Source organism: Dicentrarchus labrax, unplaced genomic scaffold, assembly GCF_905237075.1.
Source record: "Dicentrarchus labrax unplaced genomic scaffold, dlabrax2021, whole genome shotgun sequence".
NCBI lineage: Eukaryota > Metazoa > Chordata > Actinopteri > Moronidae > Dicentrarchus > Dicentrarchus labrax.
In genome coordinates, this window is record NW_026136702.1 from 19,124,613 (window position 1) to 19,144,429 (window position 19,817).

At 40.8% G+C, this 19,817-nt stretch overlaps 1 protein-coding gene across 6 annotated transcripts in view; it reads right to left on the reverse strand.

The window, feature by feature from the left end:
• Window positions 1-19,817, reverse strand: part of ehbp1 (EH domain binding protein 1) — a 146,021-nt gene that overhangs the window by 109,007 nt on the left and 17,197 nt on the right. For all 6 annotated transcript variants that reach the window (XM_051420285.1, XM_051420284.1, XM_051420289.1 and 3 more), the window contains exons 3-5: window positions 17,999-18,056; window positions 17,826-17,921; window positions 14,177-14,230 (exon numbers count right to left, since the gene is read on the reverse strand). In XM_051420285.1, the coding sequence (XP_051276245.1) occupies window positions 14,177-14,230; window positions 17,826-17,921; window positions 17,999-18,056 (208 nt within the window). The remainder of the gene's footprint in view (window positions 1-14,176; window positions 14,231-17,825; window positions 17,922-17,998; window positions 18,057-19,817) is intronic.

Below are 19,817 nucleotides of genomic sequence, written 5' to 3' on the forward strand. Positions count from 1 at the left end.
GTAGAGAAGATGAAAATGAAAGACAGAGAGGTGGATAGAGATGAGACTGACAGAAAGAAAAGTAGGGAGATGGGAAAAGATGGCAAAAATGAGAGAGAGCGGGAATGGAGAAAGAAAGACAGAGTTAAGAGGGGGAGGGGGGGAGAGAGAGAGAGAGAGAGAGAGAGAGAGAGAGAGAGAGAGAGAGAGAGAGAGAGAGAGAGAGAGGTCGACAGGATTATAGCAGGAGTTCATCCCTGGTCTATGAAGTGCCTGCTCATCACTTTTCCCACCATTTCACCATCTCTGGCCATCACAGAGGCCTAAAATGGTCAATAACATCACCACACACACACAGCCACTGAGCCAATAGCCCCAGCTACTGTATCTGGGATAGATTACTCCCCCTGAAGCAGCAGTTCAGATAGCAGGACGGCGGATTCACCACATTGACGGGCACTGGCAGGTATGTGTGCATGTCCAACAACATCTGTGTCCACATGTGTACATGTATAAAGTTGGACATATTTGAGTTCATGAAAGATGTTGGAATGATTGTGTCTGTGTGTGTGAGAAAGCCTGTGTATGTATTACAGAACGAACGACCACCCAAGTTCTTGTGAGCTTTCAACTAATTTTATAGTACACCCTGACACACAAAAGACACACACCTTTAGCAGTAAACTTAACCTGTAGTTTTTCACTGTGAAAGCAAAGAAATAATCTCTGGCAGGTTCAAACTCATAACTCTAACTAAATTCTTATTTAAGCATCTGTTTTAATTTCAAAGTAGGATAAACTATTGTTATTGTGATGACCCTATGGTGATACTCCTCCCATATTGTTTTAGCATCACTGCCAGATAACAGAGAACTCAGACTGGAGTTTCTACATATTTCAGAGATATCAAAGCATGATTTCCAGGTAAAGACTACACAGGGATTTTTGGGGGGAATCAGAAGTTCCACATCCACTCTATTCTCACTTTGAGGATCTGTTTGTTTTAGGCAGGCTGCTGAGATCTGACAGAGCTATGATAGGGCCCTAATCCAGAGCAAAGCTGATTTGCGTAAGGGTGGGGGGGTTAAGATGGCCTGTGACAAGAAACAATTGCCCCAAGTGAGAGTCTGCCTCTCTCCCACCCTGCTCCATGACAAAGGTGTACTCTCCATGCTAAGTGACAAATCTGGGGAGACAAAGAGCATTAGCAGGGTGATGCTCTGCTTCAGTGCCTCTGATTGTGGCCAACTCAAAGAGAATCTAATATGGATTTTAAAAAGAGGAGAGGGAGAGATTAGAATGAAAGAGAAACAATGAACACCTTCTACCGAGGGGGAATTAGTGGAGGGATTGGATAAGGAGCTGGTGTGCCTTAATGTGTGCATGTGCGTGCATGGGTGAGTGCTTGTTCTTTGAAATTCTTTTTCCGCGAAAGAACAATGAGGCTCCCAAATTCTTGTTTGTGTGCATCTATATGTATGGATATGTAAGCGCACTAACAAAAACACAAACGGCTCCCTCTCATATCTAAATGTGTATATTGTGGATGAGCCATTTAGATATCACCCCCCCCAGAGTGACAGGTGAATCAAATTTCATCTTCAGATTAACCAATATGCATTAAGGGGGTGCAGGGGTCACCATACGGCCTACTCAGGCATTCTACTCCTATCAACTGATAACATAAGAGGAGCAAAATACAAATATGTTTGATTTTCTGTTTATCTGTAATAATATTTTATTTGTATCACCTTTGCTTAAAGATTACTTATAAGCAAATTGTGTCGAGTTGCACCCACCCAATATGAGCACTTCTGACAATGGAAATGTGTCCTTCGCCACATCTTTTCTACACCCATGGGTGTACACCTTTACTGCAAGTCACCTCGAATTCCTGACCTCATCCTCTCTGGGTGCGGTACTCCACGTACAGATTTATATCCCAAACAGAGACAGAGACATGTTTGGGGATCAGTCTAACTGTCAGTGGCTGGCTTAGCAATGGCATCAGAGCACATCACAAGACCCTATTCATTGCCACTTAGCAGAACAGTCGCCACAGTTTGCCAGTAACTGTGTGTGTGTCTGCGTTCACTCCCTAAAATGCTCATACACAAACACACACTCATGTGTTCTCACTGTGAGCGGATCTTGAGTAGATAATGTCAAACTAGTCACCCTACACACAAGTTTAACCGAAGTTCATGACGAACCTCTCTGTGCGTGCACACACACATATACCACCACCCCCACCACCCACACATGCATCACACAGATCTACGAGTGAACGACCCGCCCACACAGGCCCAGCGGGTCAAGCTTGTGGATAAACAGGGGGATTTGCAGAGGGCAGTGTTTTGAGGGCCACACAGGCCTGTCTCCATCACGAGCAGCCATCTTAAGTCACATAGAAGAAAAATAAATAACCGAGAGATGGAGATAATAACTGTTCAGCTGTCGTCGTCCAATCGCGCCTCTCATCGCACCAGATCTGTCTGACCACCCATCATCGCCATGTGAGACATGACACCAAAAACAAGGCGAGATGAGCATGCCATGCCAAGCCATGAGGTGATAGAGGACGACCTCAGAGATGACTGATAACATAGGGAGTGGCAGCCAATACGTACGACTAGGAGCCTCAGATGAGATATCAGGACTGTAGAAGCTGTAGCTGTGTAGAAATTATTTTTAAAATGGAAGACTAAGAGATACATACAGTGGAAAAGGGAGACATAATAGGACATAAATTCATCAATAAATTATCCAAGACAACTGAAGACCATATGTAAACATTTGTCAATGTTAAAAACTAATTCCACAAATAATTTAAGCTCATGACCTTGTTTTTATTCTTTTTATGCAGCTTGCAGGGCTGCATGTGAGCAGTGGATGTGTAGTTGCACATCAGGTTTTGCACACACAGTACAATTTAAAGAAGACTCAGTGGCATGGCGCCTACAAATACAAGTCAACAAGTAACACGCCTTGAACAAACAGCATCTAGTCTACCTCCTTCCTCACCTCCTCTCATCTCCCAGCCTCTCCTCCCCTGTTCACTGTTGCTGGTTCAAGGCTTATTTTACACAAACCCCCCAAAAAAACCTGATACAGTAGACACCTCTGCTGAACCTTGCCAGCGTGCATGTCTGTTGGTAAATGTGTGTGTGCTTATGAGTGCTTAGTTGTGTGAGTCAGTGTGTGTCTTCTGGGTCAGCCTGGGGGCAGGAGGCAGTAACAGGAGGAGGCGGTACAGCCTGTTTTCTAGACTGGCACAAGCCTGTACACAGTGAGCTGGCAGCCCCTGCAGGGCCAGCACGGGCTTGGCCTGGGACGACAGCCATTACCATACTGCAACAGTAATGAGCTTCCTTTGAGTTAATATTCTGATCCCTAATATTGTCATTGATATAAAAGTCTTTTTTTGGTCTATTTTGATGATAGAAGCAGTGGTGCCAATGTACTTCAGGAAAGAGAGGGGGGCTGCATGTAATAAAGGTTGCCAGCTGGAATTGAACCACAGACAGTGAGATTATGAGTTACGTGTTATAAACCTCTAGCATACCGGGATGTACAAGATTTTCTGTTTTAAGCACACAGTATCAGGTGAGTCTTGGCTTAGAAAAACGCTACGGCACACTGATGGTGTTTTGTTTCTTTCCATCTGGTATCAATAAAAGAACTGTTAACATGAGCAGTGACAACCACCACAAATAGACGAAAAAAAAGGGGACACCAACAGGGACACAAACTTAATCAAAACATAATTGGTTTCATATTTCAATTTGTTTGTTATACTTGCTGGCATATCAGTATTAGCTTGCAGTGCAGCATTCAACAGCGGTCTGATAACACTATATTATATTTAGTTAGCAGTTGACAGTCTCACTCCCTAGAAGTCTTGCCACCTAAACAGGATTGCATTTCCCATTTTGACTAAACACAGTATCTTACCTCCTCGTTTAGACCTTTTACAGTATCACCCCCCTTTTGTAGTATATATTTTGCAGTGGTGAGATGCATCATTATCCATTTAAGTTTTGCCAAAAATACTGAACACATGGTATGATCCGCAGTTTGTAACATCAACATCCCGAGTCAAAATACACACACACTAACTTAGGCTGTGAGGTCTATCATGTGAAGTCCACAGGTGGGAATACGGATGTTTCCCAGGTGACACTTGTGTGGTAATGTTTATTTAGGGGAAAAACATCACACTGTATGAGGCAAAACAAAAACCTGTTTTGGCTAGTTTAGACTCCGGATGTGTGTGTATGGGGTAGAAATGTATCTATATGTGTCTGCATATGTGTGTGACAGGATGCGAGTGTGTCTGTGAGATTATATACAGTATGCTTACACATGCTGTGAGCCTGTGTGTATATATGAGAGAGACACTGTGTGTATAAGATAGTGTGCATATTGTGGTGTGTATGTTTGTGTGTGTTTGCAGCAGTGTCTGGTGACATCTGCTGCGTTGTTGGCTGAGAGCGGAGCACAGTGGGCTGCAGGAGCCTCAGACTAAGGAGATGAAAGCCGAGGTCACAACCTGGACCAGTGGGACAAGACACACTCGCTCACACAACACACAAATACAAAGTCACACATGCAAACGTAAAGACATACACACAGACTGTATGCGCATGGCACACACACACACACTGCAAACATATGTCTCTCACACACACACAGCATGCGGGGGGCATGCAAGTACACAAGGACGAGAGACTAAAGAATAAACAGGGCAAAAGATAAAACAGTTAAGCAGACAAAACAATGCATAGAGAGACTAAATACAAAGTCACACAAACAGAGAGAAAGAGAAAAAACAGACCGTATGAAAGAGATGACGCAAGCACAGAAGCAAAGCCCCACATCATCAGGGGCAACAGTTTAATCAGTTTAATTAACAAACACATGCATGTAAGCAAAAACACACACACAAAGATAGAAGATATAGTGTGTGCCAAGCAATAGTGTGCCAAAGGCTGTACAGAGGAGGGTGTGCCTGTGTGTATGAGTGTACATTTATCAATAGATGTGTTAAGGTCTGGCTGTGAAAAGGATGCTTTTCATTACAGATGTATTAGATTATCTTTTTCTCTTTAAATCTATAAAAATAATTCCAATGCCCCCACACAAGTTCCCAGAGCTCAGGTACATGCTTCAGTTTTTTTAATTCAGCAGATTCTCACATTTTAGAAGCTTGATCATCAACTAATCTATTGTGTTAATTACACAAACACAAACCAAATAATTAATACAAATACACACATGCACAGTCTCCCAAATGGCCACCAACCCACACACATTCAGACACAGATACGGTCACACAAATACAACACCTGCACAGAGACATAGTTAGACACACACACACACACACACACACACACACACACCTCATGGTGGTGGTAGCAGTTAGTCAGCAGACCAGCCATGTGATGGGGTGTGTGGTGTGGATTAGGGAACAGTAAGCCTATTAGGGCGACAGGAGGGACCACCCGGCCTCCACAGCCACCTACAACCGACTAACACACACACACACACACACACACACACACACACACACACAGCACCCTAACACATAACTGACTGGACACACAGTTCTCCAGACACAGGTGCAGTTTCTCAGCAAAGACCCAAGATAAAGATACACACGACTTTTACATTGTCACATTTTTTTGCAAGATTAAATGTCAGAAGTAATTTGCTCTATATTGTGGCAGAGTATGTCTTCATTTTCTTATTCAGCCTACAATACTATATGTGCTTCAGTGAACAAAAATAATACAATTTTGCAGCATTTAGAGTTGTATTAGTTATGTGTGTGTGCACCTCTAGTGTGTTGTTTCTGTGTGTTTGTGCCTGCGCAGGGAGGGAGCCCATGCATGGGGGGTAATCGCCAGCATCTGTTGCCTCTCTTCAGGGCGATTAATTGGATTAAATTAATTTGGGAAGTGTGTGTGAATGTGTGATCCCATACGAAGAACCCCCCCTTTCCCCGCCTTCCTACAGTGACACACACACACACACACAAACACACTAATTTACATCCTTCCAGCTTTTAAAAAGCATACATTATGTAAAATTAGCACTGTGAGCACACATGAACAACACGGGCAAACACACACGCTCTTCTTTCTGACACAATAAATTAGGCCTTTTGAGTTCCCAAACTATTTAAGAAATGGGAAACGAGCAAAGGTGAAAACTTTGGAGACACACGCGTGCACACGAGCGCAAATTAATCCCAATTTGTCGGCCTCGGCACGGGAGAAACTTTTGGGATTTCATACTTCATACCAGCTTTTGTCACCTTTGCGTGAATAGCCGAGGGCTGAAATAATTGTGTTTTTCTTCCCCGAGGCCCAGTCAGCGCTCACAAGCCACTGGCCTACGTAATGTGTTCCAGACAGAGAGAGGGGAGGGGGGTGGTATACACACCATGGCTATGAGTACAATACAGAAAGGGGGGGTGTGTAAGGGAGTGTGTGTAAAGGTGATGGAGGTAGGTCGCCGTGTGTGTGTGTGTGTGTGTGGGTGTGGTTGGTTGCGGTTTTCCGCAGTGTCTGCAGTGAGATGAGTGTGTGTCAGTATGTGACCATGTGTGACTGTATGAGTGCGTGTAAGTGGGAGGTATGTGGTGTGGAAATGGCCTTAATGGAGTTGGATGTGGTCCACAATAGACAGGACATCACCATCAGAGAGGACTGAAAGAGAGAAAGAGACTTGGAGGAAAATGAATAGAGAAAGGAAAAGAAAGCAGTAACAACATGGCCGAAGGGGTGAAACATTATCATATGCCATGCTAAAAAATTCTAAATCAATATACAGTCAAATATGTCAAACATTGGTTTATACATGCGTGTAATGAGCTAAACATTTTACACACACACACACACACACACACACACACACACACACACACACACACACACACACACACACACACACACACACACACACACACACACACACACACACACACACACACACAAAAGTAAGCAAACGTTATAGAAAAGCTAGCATTCAGTAACATTTTTGTACGGGTGTGTGACAAATCTTTTTACCTTCATACAGCAACCCTTAATGCGATGATTGTGTAGGTTTAAAGTATTAAAAGAGTCAGTTAAAGGCCGCGAGTCCTTAAAGTGGCAATTTCAAAACCTATATTCAAAATGTGGAAACATGTAGCAGACAGGCTGTCAAACAGTGTAAGCGGTGATTTGGCAGAGCAGCCATAGATTTGGAAATTCCTTCTTTTCTGAGTGACATTGATGTAATGTGAGGGAAAAAGGTGAAGTGTGACTTGGAGGTAGAGAGATGGGGGAGGAGTAGTAGGCCTTGGAGTATGTATCACTGTATATTCAGTGTATTCAGACATGATAGCTTCTCACTTTAAATATAACAGTCCCCTGTGTGTGTGTGTGTGTGTGTGTGTGTGTGTGTGTGTGTGTGTGTGTGTGTGTGTGTGTGTGTGTGTGTGTGTATTTAAATCCTCCAACAAAGCTTTGAAGATGAGGGAAGCTGGTCATCTCCAGCTTTGGTTGATATGCAAACGCAGAGAGAATACACACAGACATACATACACACATGAACCCCCCACCCCCCGCCCCCCCCATGCACATACACATACACACAAAAGAGCCTGTCAGCACAATGCCTTCAAATATAACCGTCCAATCTTTTGACTCTCAATTTGCCCACCTTTTTGATAATACGCGCCTATTTGAAAAAGGGTGAAAGGCAAGGGTAGCATGCAATTTAGAGATACTACTGTGTAGCCATTTTCAGCCTGCCACCTCTCCCTCTCCCTCTCTCAATCGCTTTCTCTCTCTCTCTCTCTCTCTCCCCCCCCTCTCTCTCTCTCTCTCCATCTTTTGATTATGCGATTCGCCTTGGCAGACGAACAAATAGAGGAGAGAAAAAGGTAGTGTTTGACACTGCCATTTTCAATGACAAAATACAATCTAACCAGGGCCAGTAATTCGACGGGGAGGGATTAGCCTAGTGCGAGGTTGGGCCCCCAGATTAAGATGAAGCCACAGCGCGGGGATCTTGAATTTCATCATCTCCGGCGCTCGGGCACAATGGCGTATTCTTCCCCTTTCTCCTTCGCCGTCTGATGAGGGGTCAGGAGAACTCACCTCTCTTCTTCCTCCTCGTCAGAGGAGCACTCACTACCACATTCATTCATCACTGACTTTATATTAGCTTAGATACATGAAAGGTGGGGGTGGTGTGTGAGCAGGGGGATCTGAGCTGTCTATACAATCATGCACACACATGCAAAGTGAGAAGGAAACATGATCAGACATATTCAAACATTTAATATGTTTGGATAACGTTACCTTTCTTCACACATACTTCTTCACATTCATGCAGACACATGCAGCCGCACAAATATACCTTTTTACTGGCACACATACACAGACAAACACAGGTGACATAAGGGGTTATCCAATAGATTTAATAGCGTTTGAAAAACGTTTTCACAGATCTTAGGGTAGACTGCCCTCTTGTGGTCAATGTTATTCCCTAGTTTCTGCTCATCTGCTCTGTTAATGGTGAGAAACCAGGAACCAGCAGCACAATAAGTAATAGAGTCTTTTCAATCAAAAGGGCACACTGGACTTTCAGGTATGAAAAAACATAACCTGAAACATAACTTTTATATATTTCATATATCACACCTGAAAAAATACTCTATTTAAAGTTGAGAATGATTACTTGATCAGGATACAGTTCTTTAGCAAGCTTAACCTCATATGGATTTCTCTGTGTCACTCAGTGTCTTATATTAGAAGTAACAGTGACAGTACTCAGTGACTGAACTGGTGTAAATCACAGCAGAGAACTTTGCAACTTTGTGGCTTTTATGTAAAAGCTGCCAATGTATGTGTACTTTCCTAAAAGCAACATGCAATGCTGCACTAAAAAACCTGACAAAATGACAGTGCAGCAACATCAGGGCTGATTAATTAGTCTACGTGGATTTTGTTAATGTACATGTTGTCTTGAAGTGTAATGATGTGTTAAGGAAAAATGTGTTAAGGAGACTAACAGGGCTCAACATTAAGAATGTCCCATTGTTGGACAATAAGCACCTGGGACACAGAGGTACATTGTCTGGGACAATAGAGAAATTCATCCAATAATTGCATTAATGTGTCATGAAATATAACATATAGATTTAGCAACTTTACTTCTAAAAGGCGACTAATGACAAATTTAGGCATTAATTAAGACCAAAGGCGAGAAATAAATTATATTGTAATTCATTCCCATAGCATGCTGTTCAGAGTCATCTCCTGCCAACAGCACTGGGATCTCTCCCTCTCCCCTTGTGTCATGTGCAGGTAGTCAGTAGGTGTGGCGTCACTGGCGTTTGGGGCACATCTGACCTTCTCTCTCACTCCTTCTCTCTGGATCCCTGGATTAGGGTGTTGCTATATCTTGTAAATAAGTAAATAGTTAGTTTGACCTTCTCTGACTCTTTCTTTCCGGATCTCTGGATTAGGGTGTTCCTATATGTAAATAGTTTTGTTTGAGCTTGTAAATATTTAAATAGTTCATTTGATCTTCTCTCTTCCATGTAAAAATGTTTTACTGTTCACTGGAAACAATGCTGCCTTGAATAGCTAATTTTCAAACGTCCAGTTCAGAGAGGTCCGTGACCACTTTATATGTCTTGGAGTAAACGTAGCATGAAAGTACTTATAATTATTCAATACATATATTGCTGCTCTAGTTGATAGCCTCAAGTAATCATTTATGTATTGGAAATATCTTCCTCTTTCACCCATTGGTCAAGTCATTGTTGTAAATATTCATGTGCTCCTGAAGTTATTGTATTTTTCCCCCAATGCTTTAATACCCACAGCAGTTTTCACTCTAATTGAACAAACTGTTCTGTCTTTTATTTGGGAAGGTAAAGAAATATGCACTTACAAAACTGCAAAGAACTGGAGGGTCTTGCGCTACCAATTTGTCTAGCATATTGCTAGGCAGTGAATTTCAGAGGCCTTCTACACTGGATACCACCAAATCAAGGGCACACAATTCTTCTCTGAGCCCAACTAGAGTCAGAATCATCTTAACCTCTTTGCTATGTTTCTCTTTTCCATTTCCTTTAAGAAAATGTGATTACCTAGTGGTAAAACAATCACCCTGGAATCAATTTCCCTTGATTCCCTTGAACTTTAAAGCTTTGTTTCATATTGTGAGAAACCCTTTCCCCCCCATCTTTAAACAATGGAGCCTTTAGGGTTTGGCATACATCAGGGATATCATCCTCATCACACCTATATATTGATGGCACATTTGCCTCATTTGCTCAGCTTAAAGAAAAGTTTAAGTTGCATCTCAATTTTTCTGCTATCTGCAAGTTAGGGATTCTGTACACGAAACACACTGGGTTTCCCCAATATGCCCACAGGAACCCTTTTAGAGGGTATCCTGAGCCTTAATAAGATTCCTAGGGGTGTAATCTCAATTATAAACAGAATCATTAATAACCTTCTGATGCCACTAACTCCCTTCAAGGTACTATGAGAAAATGACCTGGAGGGAGAATTTGATGAGGAGACATGGAAGTATATTCTAAATATGATCCACTCCTCCTTTTTGAATGCAAGGCATTGTGTTATTCAGTAGTTCACCGCATTCATTGTTCCAGGACTAAACTAGGAAAGATATTCCCTAATTCTGACCTTACCTGCCCTCGCTGTAAACTGGAACTAACCACTTTAGTTTGTCAGTTCTGGTTGTGCCCTAAACTGTCAGATATCTGGGGATCTATCTGAAAATGTATTGTAGCATTTAGGGACACTGAAGAAAAAAGCTGCCATCTTCCATTAGTAAATCTGTCTCATTCTTACTATGGTTTTAGTCATTTAACATACACAGAGAAACTGACTGCAATCAGTGAGCCTAAACCACTAGATTTTAACATTATCAACGCAATCATTCTTATCAAATCATACAGAGATAAAGAGCCACCGTCACAATACACTCCTGAGCCTGACACAAGAATAACCAAAAGAAAAAAGATCCACAGGGTTTGGACGAACACATTTAAGTCATTTAATTTCAATGTGTGTGTGTGTGTGTGTGTGTGTATATAAGGTAGCCTTCTCACTCTCCTCTCTCCCTTTCCCACCCTCCCTCCCTCCTTCCCTTCCTCCTCCATTCCTGCTGTCAGGGGACTGATGTAGCTTTGATCTTTCTGTCATTAGTCAGGTATGCAGAGACACAGGCAAACCCACAAACTTGTCTTTTTCTCTCCCTTTCTTGCTCTCTTTTTACTTTCTCCCACGCTCTGTCCAGAGAACACCAGCTGACCTGCTTGTCTTCTATGCTTTCTATCAAAGAAAGAAAGGTGGAGCCGTTTCTGCTGCCGTTCGTCTGAGCTTGACGTGTACAGAAAGTGACAGTGGTAAAGCACTCAGCCAGCTCTTAAAAAAAAAGAGGGTTGAGGAACCTCAGAGGTATATCCTTGTTGATCACTAGCGATCCCCCTCCCCCACATAGACCCTCCTAAAAGTTACACACTGGACCTTTAAACACTGCTTAAGTTTAAAGATTCTTTTTTTATTATTTTTTATTCTCTGACCAAACAGCTAACGTTTCCTTAAAATGCAGTAAATCTGTTATTAAAACTTGTAAGACAGTTATAAACCTTATAAACACAAAGTAAAGTCAGAGATGGAAACCAATTTTTTTTTTTTTCCAAATGGTGAATGACATTCTTTACTTCTTACTATTCTTAACACATCAACACTTGCATTTCTCTGAAACACGAAACTATCATAGCATGCGACAGTTGAATGGAACACCCTGCAGACGTTATTAGCGATCTTTCAAATTAGGCTTCTTCAAAACCTTGACCAACACAAACAAATGTGAGCACCAGACAGAGATACTTGAACATCTCAAGAGCTTGCACTGAAAGAGAGGACAGGCCGTTCTTGTGATATGTGTCACAGGACCAGGACAAGTGCCTGTGATAGCATGGACCCACCCTGTTGAAGTGAATCCCTACCAGATCAAAGGGCACAGCTGTGTAGCAAATCTCTCAGACTCAGAGCAAAAGAAATTCATCATTGTCAATTTTATCACTATGAGAATTAGTATAAGGATACTGACGTGTGTCGTTTCCTCCAAGTACAAACTGATTGCAAAAGAAAGGATTCGTCATATGTTTTTGATTAACTATTCTACTAAAGGCTAAAATAATAAAGGCCAAACCCCTCATTTGTCCCAACACGTCTGTATAACTGAAGCACACTGTGTCACAGAACTGGCCCCGGTGTGGAACAGTCACTCTTGAACAGCAAGTTTCCTGGCAAATCACTGGTAAATGTCTCCCCCTTTCTCTCCCTCTCTTTTCTTCTTCTACCTCAATCTTCCTTCAATGCATTCCTCCACTTTCCCCAACTGTTCAATCAATTCTCTCTTCTCCACCTTCTCTGTGTTTGAGTATTCACTGTGAGTCCTAGTTTTCATATAAAGCCAGTTTGCGTGGACTTGTCTCGACTCGCTTTTGGTACCAGGTTCTTTTCTCCGTTTCATTCGTACACACTCAATGTAGTCATGTCAAAGCAACGCTGCATGATACTGCTGTGACATCATCTTTAACGCGACGAAAACACAAAGGTTTTGCTCAAGTGGCGATTCAAGTGATGATTCTCGCTGAACAATCAATGGTCTACAGTGTTTTAACTCTTCCCATATATTGGGTCATCTCGCATGGAACATTGACTAAGGTGATAGCCAGGTACTATTCACAACTTTTGCTCATGGAAAACAGTTCTAAGTGAGTCGGTTAAGCCAAGCCATACCATGCAGTAGAAATGAGGCATAAAACTGCATGGCACACAATTGTCCTTGCCTTGTAATGTGTCCCTCGGCTGCTGTTACCTTGAACAGTAGTGTGAACCATAGGGGATCAAAAGCTTTCTTAGCCGTTACATTAAAGTCATTAAAAGCAATCCAGTGTATATGCTTGACAATTAAAATCACTTTTTTGTTTTTTACATAATGAAAGTATAAATAACCTTGTGTAATCTTTTTGGTCTTTGGTCTTTTTGTCTGGAGGGAGTTTCTCTCGGTGCAGCCTTTGCCTGAGTTACTGAATTAACTGTTTATTTCTGTTGTCTCTACAACTTTTGCGTGGATTCCATTAATTAATTACTCTTGTTTGAAGGACTTTTGTTTCACTTGCATTGGCGTGTTGAGAGTGGTTGTGTCTGATCTCTACCACTCTCTGCTCTTACACACACAAACACAGAGCAGTGTGGAGGAAAGAAACGACAAGAGAGCTGACGATGGCTGCCCCGAGCATGAAGACTTTGTGAGTAAAAACAGCTGACGGAAAAACAAAAGATCAGAAAGGATCAATAAAGCTCAACATAGCGGATACCAATCAGTTAAAAAATGCCTAGATCTCAGCCAATACATCCCTCGTGACCAATATGACAAAGACCAAAAACACAGTAAGAAAAGTGACTGTTGCATGATGAAAATATTCTAAATATGTGGCAAGAACAAACAAAAAAATTAATAAACCAGTAAAAAAAAAAAAAAAAAAAAAAAAACTAAAAAACTAACCCTTGTAGGTAGTTATTTGCGGGTGCCATGATAGCTCGCCTAATAGATAGAGCTGGCACCCTATGTACCAAGGCTAAGTCCTTGCTGCAGCAGCCACGGGTTTGATTCTGACCAGTGGCCCTTTGCTGAGTGTCATCCCCTCACTCTTTCCTGTCACTATCATTTAAAGGCAATAAAAGCCCCCACAAAATATAGGGGGAAAAAGTTTTGCAAGTTGGAACTGTATACTTTGTGTACTTGCAACACAACTCAAGTTGTACAGCCTCAGGATGTGACACCCAGCCCATGTGGTTTAATCAAGAAAAGCATGTAATAGCATAGCCTGACCACATGGTGGCAGAACCTGCATATGTAACGCAAAGATGATTTACCTAGAAAATCACTGAGAAAAAAGAATTTATTTCTTTGTCTTGTTTAACTTTAAAGTTGTAATCACACTTTGCCCCCATATAAAGTTTAATAAAATACATTAAAAAAAAGGTATCTGCACTAACACACTAAGTACTGAGAGGGAGTGTCAATGCAGTATCAAAGATAAAAAGATTGAAGAGACAAAAGGACAAAGACATAATTTAGCACTCACATTTTCAATGACAAACGTCCACTCTTTGTCTTCAAACTCCTCTGCATGGGGGTCCTGCAAAGGCAAGGGAAAAAGAAATGCTTAAGTACACACTATACTATATATATTAGAGCAGAGTGCACCCACAGTAAGATTATATGACACAGCATCAAATCTACACCCATCATAGTTGTGAAAGCGGTCCTGAAAAAATTCATTTGATTAACTTAAGACTCTCATTTTGATCATAACTATTTCAGTAGAGTTACAACACAAAACCTGCAACACAGAAAATTCAGTTCATTAGTGACAGCTCATCGGCTCTGCCAGCACTATTATCGCTCTATTCACCCACTGACCTGGTTTGTCTGTCCTCCTCCCCTTCTCATAGATGTGTTGAATGTTTTGAATTAATGAGATAACTTTTAATCACGATAATTAGTTGCCCACTTGCCCAGTTTTTGTTCAAACTCAAAGGTGTTGATTCAACTGTATGGTCATTTTGGAGGCTGCAGTTTGTGGTACTGCTGAAATGTTTTGCATTATACTAACAAGTGCTTTTATTATGTTGTCCAAGCCACTGACAAAAGAAACACCTCTCTGTATAATGTATGCAGTACAGTTTAACAGCACCACAAACATCTACAATTAGTCCAGTTTGCCTCTTTGTCGATATATTGTAGTTGTGTCTCCGTTTTGTCTCACTTCCTGCTTGTTTAGCTGTGAGGTGATGAGAGGAGACGGTAATGGAGGCAGCAAGACAGCAGGCAGCCCTGTCTTACTGTGCTCGCATTGACAATTTGCACTGCCCTCCAGGAGCAGATACAGAAGCACTCACACACTACCACAAATCACTGCTAGACACACAAAGACACGCAAATCTAAACTAATCAACCCCCTAAAATGAAAATTCCATCAATCAAGTAAAAATAAAAAACGTTTGCAGGATATAGATTTTCAAATTTGTTGAATCATATTTCCAGAAATAGAATATCAAAATGAGCTATTTCCATACATCACTTTGGGCTAGGCAGATGGGCATTTGCAGCTATTATTGTTCATATTTTTTGCCCATAACAGACAAAATTAATAATCAATAAAATCTATGCTTAGTATAATTGTTTGTTGCCGCCCCAGTGCTACACATGCACACGCACACAAGCATGCACTGATGGCCTTTCTGTCTGACTGCGCCTGTGACACACCCCAGGAAAAATCAATATTCCTGCAGTGTGGCACAACGCTCAAACACAACACCCACATGTACACAAACACACATAGCAAGTCATACAACTGCCTCATCCCTCTGAATCTTGAATCCTCCATTATTATAACAGAGCATGACATCATCAGCCATCTCAGTTTATGGTGTTGTCTGCAGTGTTTTAGTGCTACATTAGACAGCATGCAACCTTTTTTTCTAACATACTGTCGTTGTCAACGTGTTTTAAGGATCTTCATAGACAAAATATTTAAAACCTGTCATTTAGCTCTTCTATAGGTTTTTAAAATGCAAAGCCAAGACTTTCACTAAGGACTGGCTGTTACTAAGTGCCCGCTCTGCTTTCTGCACATTGTCTCTGTTAAGATTGATTTTGTCTACAGAATAAGCAGTCAGAAGGCTACCCAGTTAAGTTACTTATTCATTTCGGTATTTTCTTGTCGACAAAGTTCAGCTAAGGCTGCCTGCCTGTGTACGTCTCCCTGAGGGACAGGCTGCAATACTGTCGAGCTCAGCTGTTTTCACTGCAGAGCTTCAGGCCAGGCAGGGGTATGAGAGCCGCTCCAAATCACTGATAGTGTTAGCTTTAACCTTCCATCAACACACTGCAGAAATATCTAAACTGTAAGTTATTAGATCGGTATTAAGCAATATTTTTTATATAAAATGGGTATTCCAGCAATTTAGTACTTCAAGACCATTGAGCAGGGGAACTCAAGAAACAGATGGTTAAAATTGTTGCAGCAGAGGTTGCAATATCCTTACTTTTAGTCCACAGTATTGCTAAACCTCAGTTTGTTGTGCAGACCTTCTGTCATATATTTGTGGTGTAACATTAAACAGCTATTTTAACAGGCTGAGGAGGTCTCTTCATGTCAAGTGAACAAACTTTTGTAAAACTTGTGAGCGTCCCTTTAAAAATGAATTGTATGACTCCATGTAATGTGAAGAGTCTCTTAAGTCCCAAACCTACTGAGAAATGACAACCAACATTGCAATTCAATGCCACTTTATAACTCTGACTCACTCACAGTGTATATTGGTTGAGTTTCACCACATTCAACACCCCATACAAAACTGTGGATAGCCCTTTACAGTAAACAAGCTCAGACAAGATGACTGTACGCTACCTGCCAGCAAAAAACAGCAAAGAGACAAAAAAGTGATTTTCTCAAGAGTCTGTTGAACAGAAAGGCAGTGAATATTAAACTTACATTAGTCAGGTGACCAGATGCTCTTGTTACTCTGTATTTGTGTAGATACTAACACCTTAGCTATAAAAACTTGAGCCAATGGTTTATCAGGGCTGCGTTCGTTTCCCAACGGTCAGAAATTGCTCTATTTTCATTGTAGCAGCTGTAGCGGAAGAAAACTGCTCTAACACAGACTAAGATTGCAGAGGCGATGTTATTTGATTTGTGGTTTTATCCAGCAGATGTGGGTGAACTGTGCCTTGAGTGACTTTGCTTTAGGTCTCATTACAAAAACAGCTTTATTACTTCCTCTGGGACAGGAAGTGGAAGTGGGCCCAGAATAGAGAGACACTGACATGTAAAGCGCTCAATAAATAATAGACCTAGAACACTTAGCCAATACACATGAAAGTTTGACTTCTCTGTGTCCATAATGTCTCAAATTTGTGTCACTATAATAGCAGTCTTTTATTGTGTGCGAGTCCACATGAAGCATTGTATGGACCTTCTGTATCAAATGCCTGACTGGGATTCACTGGCAATTTATACACCCATGACCAAAAAGTAAAAAGCTCCTAATGCTTACACCAAGCAGAGGCAGGTACCTAGGTATTTGTGTCAGGAGGTCCATCAAAGACGTTGAGAGAGGTAACTAGACACTGAGTTCTAAGCTAGCCTGTCAGCACAGAGGCTCAGCATGTTTAAGTAAGCCAGGCACGGTGACAGATACTTTCGGTACTTGTGTGTGTCATTTACAGACACAACTGTATTACTATACACATATAGACCTTCCAGTCATAATAAATACAAAAAAATTAAACATTTCAATCTGTGAACTGCCATTGTCCAAATTATTTTTATGTACCAATCAAAACATGTGAACATCATCCGTCCTGGACTTTTGTGTGTCTCTAAATGAAGGGAAGATTGCTGTTATTAATATTATTTCTCCACACAAATCTACACACTTAATATCATTTGTCAAATACTTATGATAAATGCCTTTGTTGAAGTTGTGCTTCTTTTGGATGTCCCCCCATTTACTGAAGTTAAAGAAATATTAAAAATACAAATCCATATTTGGTGCGTAATCTCCCAATTTTAAGGTGAGCTGAGAGCAGGAATCACTCCAGTTTGATTTTGTAGGCTACTGTTACTGCTATTCAAAGGCATAAAAGACCCTCATGTTCCATTAACAACCCTAGTCCACTTTTAACATAGAAATGCTTGTGCTAATTAAACAGCTGTAACCTACCTTAAAAAGAGTGACAGTGATCTCAATGTTCTCTGGTACAGGCCACACAACCACTCCTCTGTAGGGATTTTTGATGCCAGGCTGCCAGCTGTGGGACTGCAGGACAGAGGGACAAAGAATTATATTTGAAAGTGAGAAAGTCCTTCGTTTTATTTCACTCGTCAAATACAAACCTTGGATGATTTCCGTCGACTCCTGCGTGTCCAAACCACCACCAGTTTGTCTGGTTGCCTGCGAGGAAGGAGAGAAAAGAGTTCAGTGAAAGAGGCAAAAAGTATGTATTCATCAATCCACCTATCTCTGTGCCACCATCTACCTACACATCAACAAGATAAGATAAGATAAGATAGACTTTATTGATCCCACACTGAGGGAATTCATTTGCTACACCAGCTCCAGATACAACACAACAGTTAAGAAAAGTACAACTTAAATAAAAAAAAAAAAATTAAAAAAAACACAAGATATAATACAAAAAACAGAATAAGAGTTAGAATAAGACACTATATACAGCTTTAATACAGGTGTGATTAACATGGAATATTGCACAGGCCGAGACAATCAGGCCAATTGATCAGTTTTAAAACCTGGATAAGCCTACTGCTGTACATACACACCCATGCATACACACACCTGCACAGCCACTCATGGTATGAATAAATCATGAGACACAGCTAAACCCCGACTTTGTCTCGGTGGACTGCAGCATACACAGAGAAGCACATACACACGTACAAACAGGAGGTTAGTGTGACAGGAAAAAAACTGAAGGAGGCTAAAGAGTTACGACAACCTAACCCGAACCAGGTTAGAGCCACACTGCAGGAGACGCAGTGTAACACAACAGTTAAAACATGAATTAAATAAAATAGCAGTGAAAGGTGCAGTGATAGAAACGTGCAGGTAAAAGTAAAAACGTCAAATTCTCTATCCCACAGAAAAGGAGTAACAGACAACATATATGTTATAAAGAAGATTGTTTAAATTTAGTATGAAAGAGAGGTAAAGTTTTGGAGAAGTGACACAAAAACAGAGAAACAAAGTCAAGGTGTTGAGACACATTAGCGCAGTATAACGCTCAAGGTGTATGTCTACATCAAAACAGAGGCGACATGTGTGATGTGAATACTGATGAATACACAGTGAATACATAAACATGGGTCTCCTAAAAAAGATACTAAAATTCTTAAACCGCAATGCACTGTTGTGAATCGTATATAGCCTGAAAATGTATTTAGTGCAATAAAGTGCAGCGGTCATGGTCCATTGTTCTGTGTTCTGCCATATCAGGATAAGTAAGCACTTAAAGACTTAAAATAAGTCTTGATTTAAGTAATCAGCTGTAAATACTAAGACGCACAAAGGGCCAATGTTCTATAGAGCATTAGCTGACTTTTGCACACATAAGCTTTAAAAAGCACACTCTGAACAACCATAAATATAAACCTGCATGGAGCTGCTTAATAAAGAACACTGTGACAAATTAGGGAATGTCAAAAGATTTTGCTTACTTATAATCAGTGTTGGGCTAGTTACTTTTAAAAAGTAATTAGTTACAGTTACTAGTTACTTCTTCCAAAAGTAACTAAATTAGTTACTCAGTTACAAATTATAAAAGTATCTAGTTTCTTCAGAAAGTAACTATAGCGTTACTTTCAAGTAAATTTTTAAATGCTCAAATGTGACCCCACCTCCACCCCTCTTTAACGGAACTTAAAATACATGTGCATGTTCAATTATTTATGATAAATCTGAATTTTATAATGAAAGGACACTTAATACAATACATTATTAACAGAAACAATGTACACAAATCTAAACTATTTTAATGTTGCTAGACTAGCCTCCAATCAAATGCCATGTATGTAGATATTATGTTTATATAGTGGATCGATACAAATAACACAATAGATGTTTTGGAACTTTTGATATTTATTGCCCCTCAACAGGCCACAACTGGGCAAAATTAAATTACGGTTGTTAAGCACTATA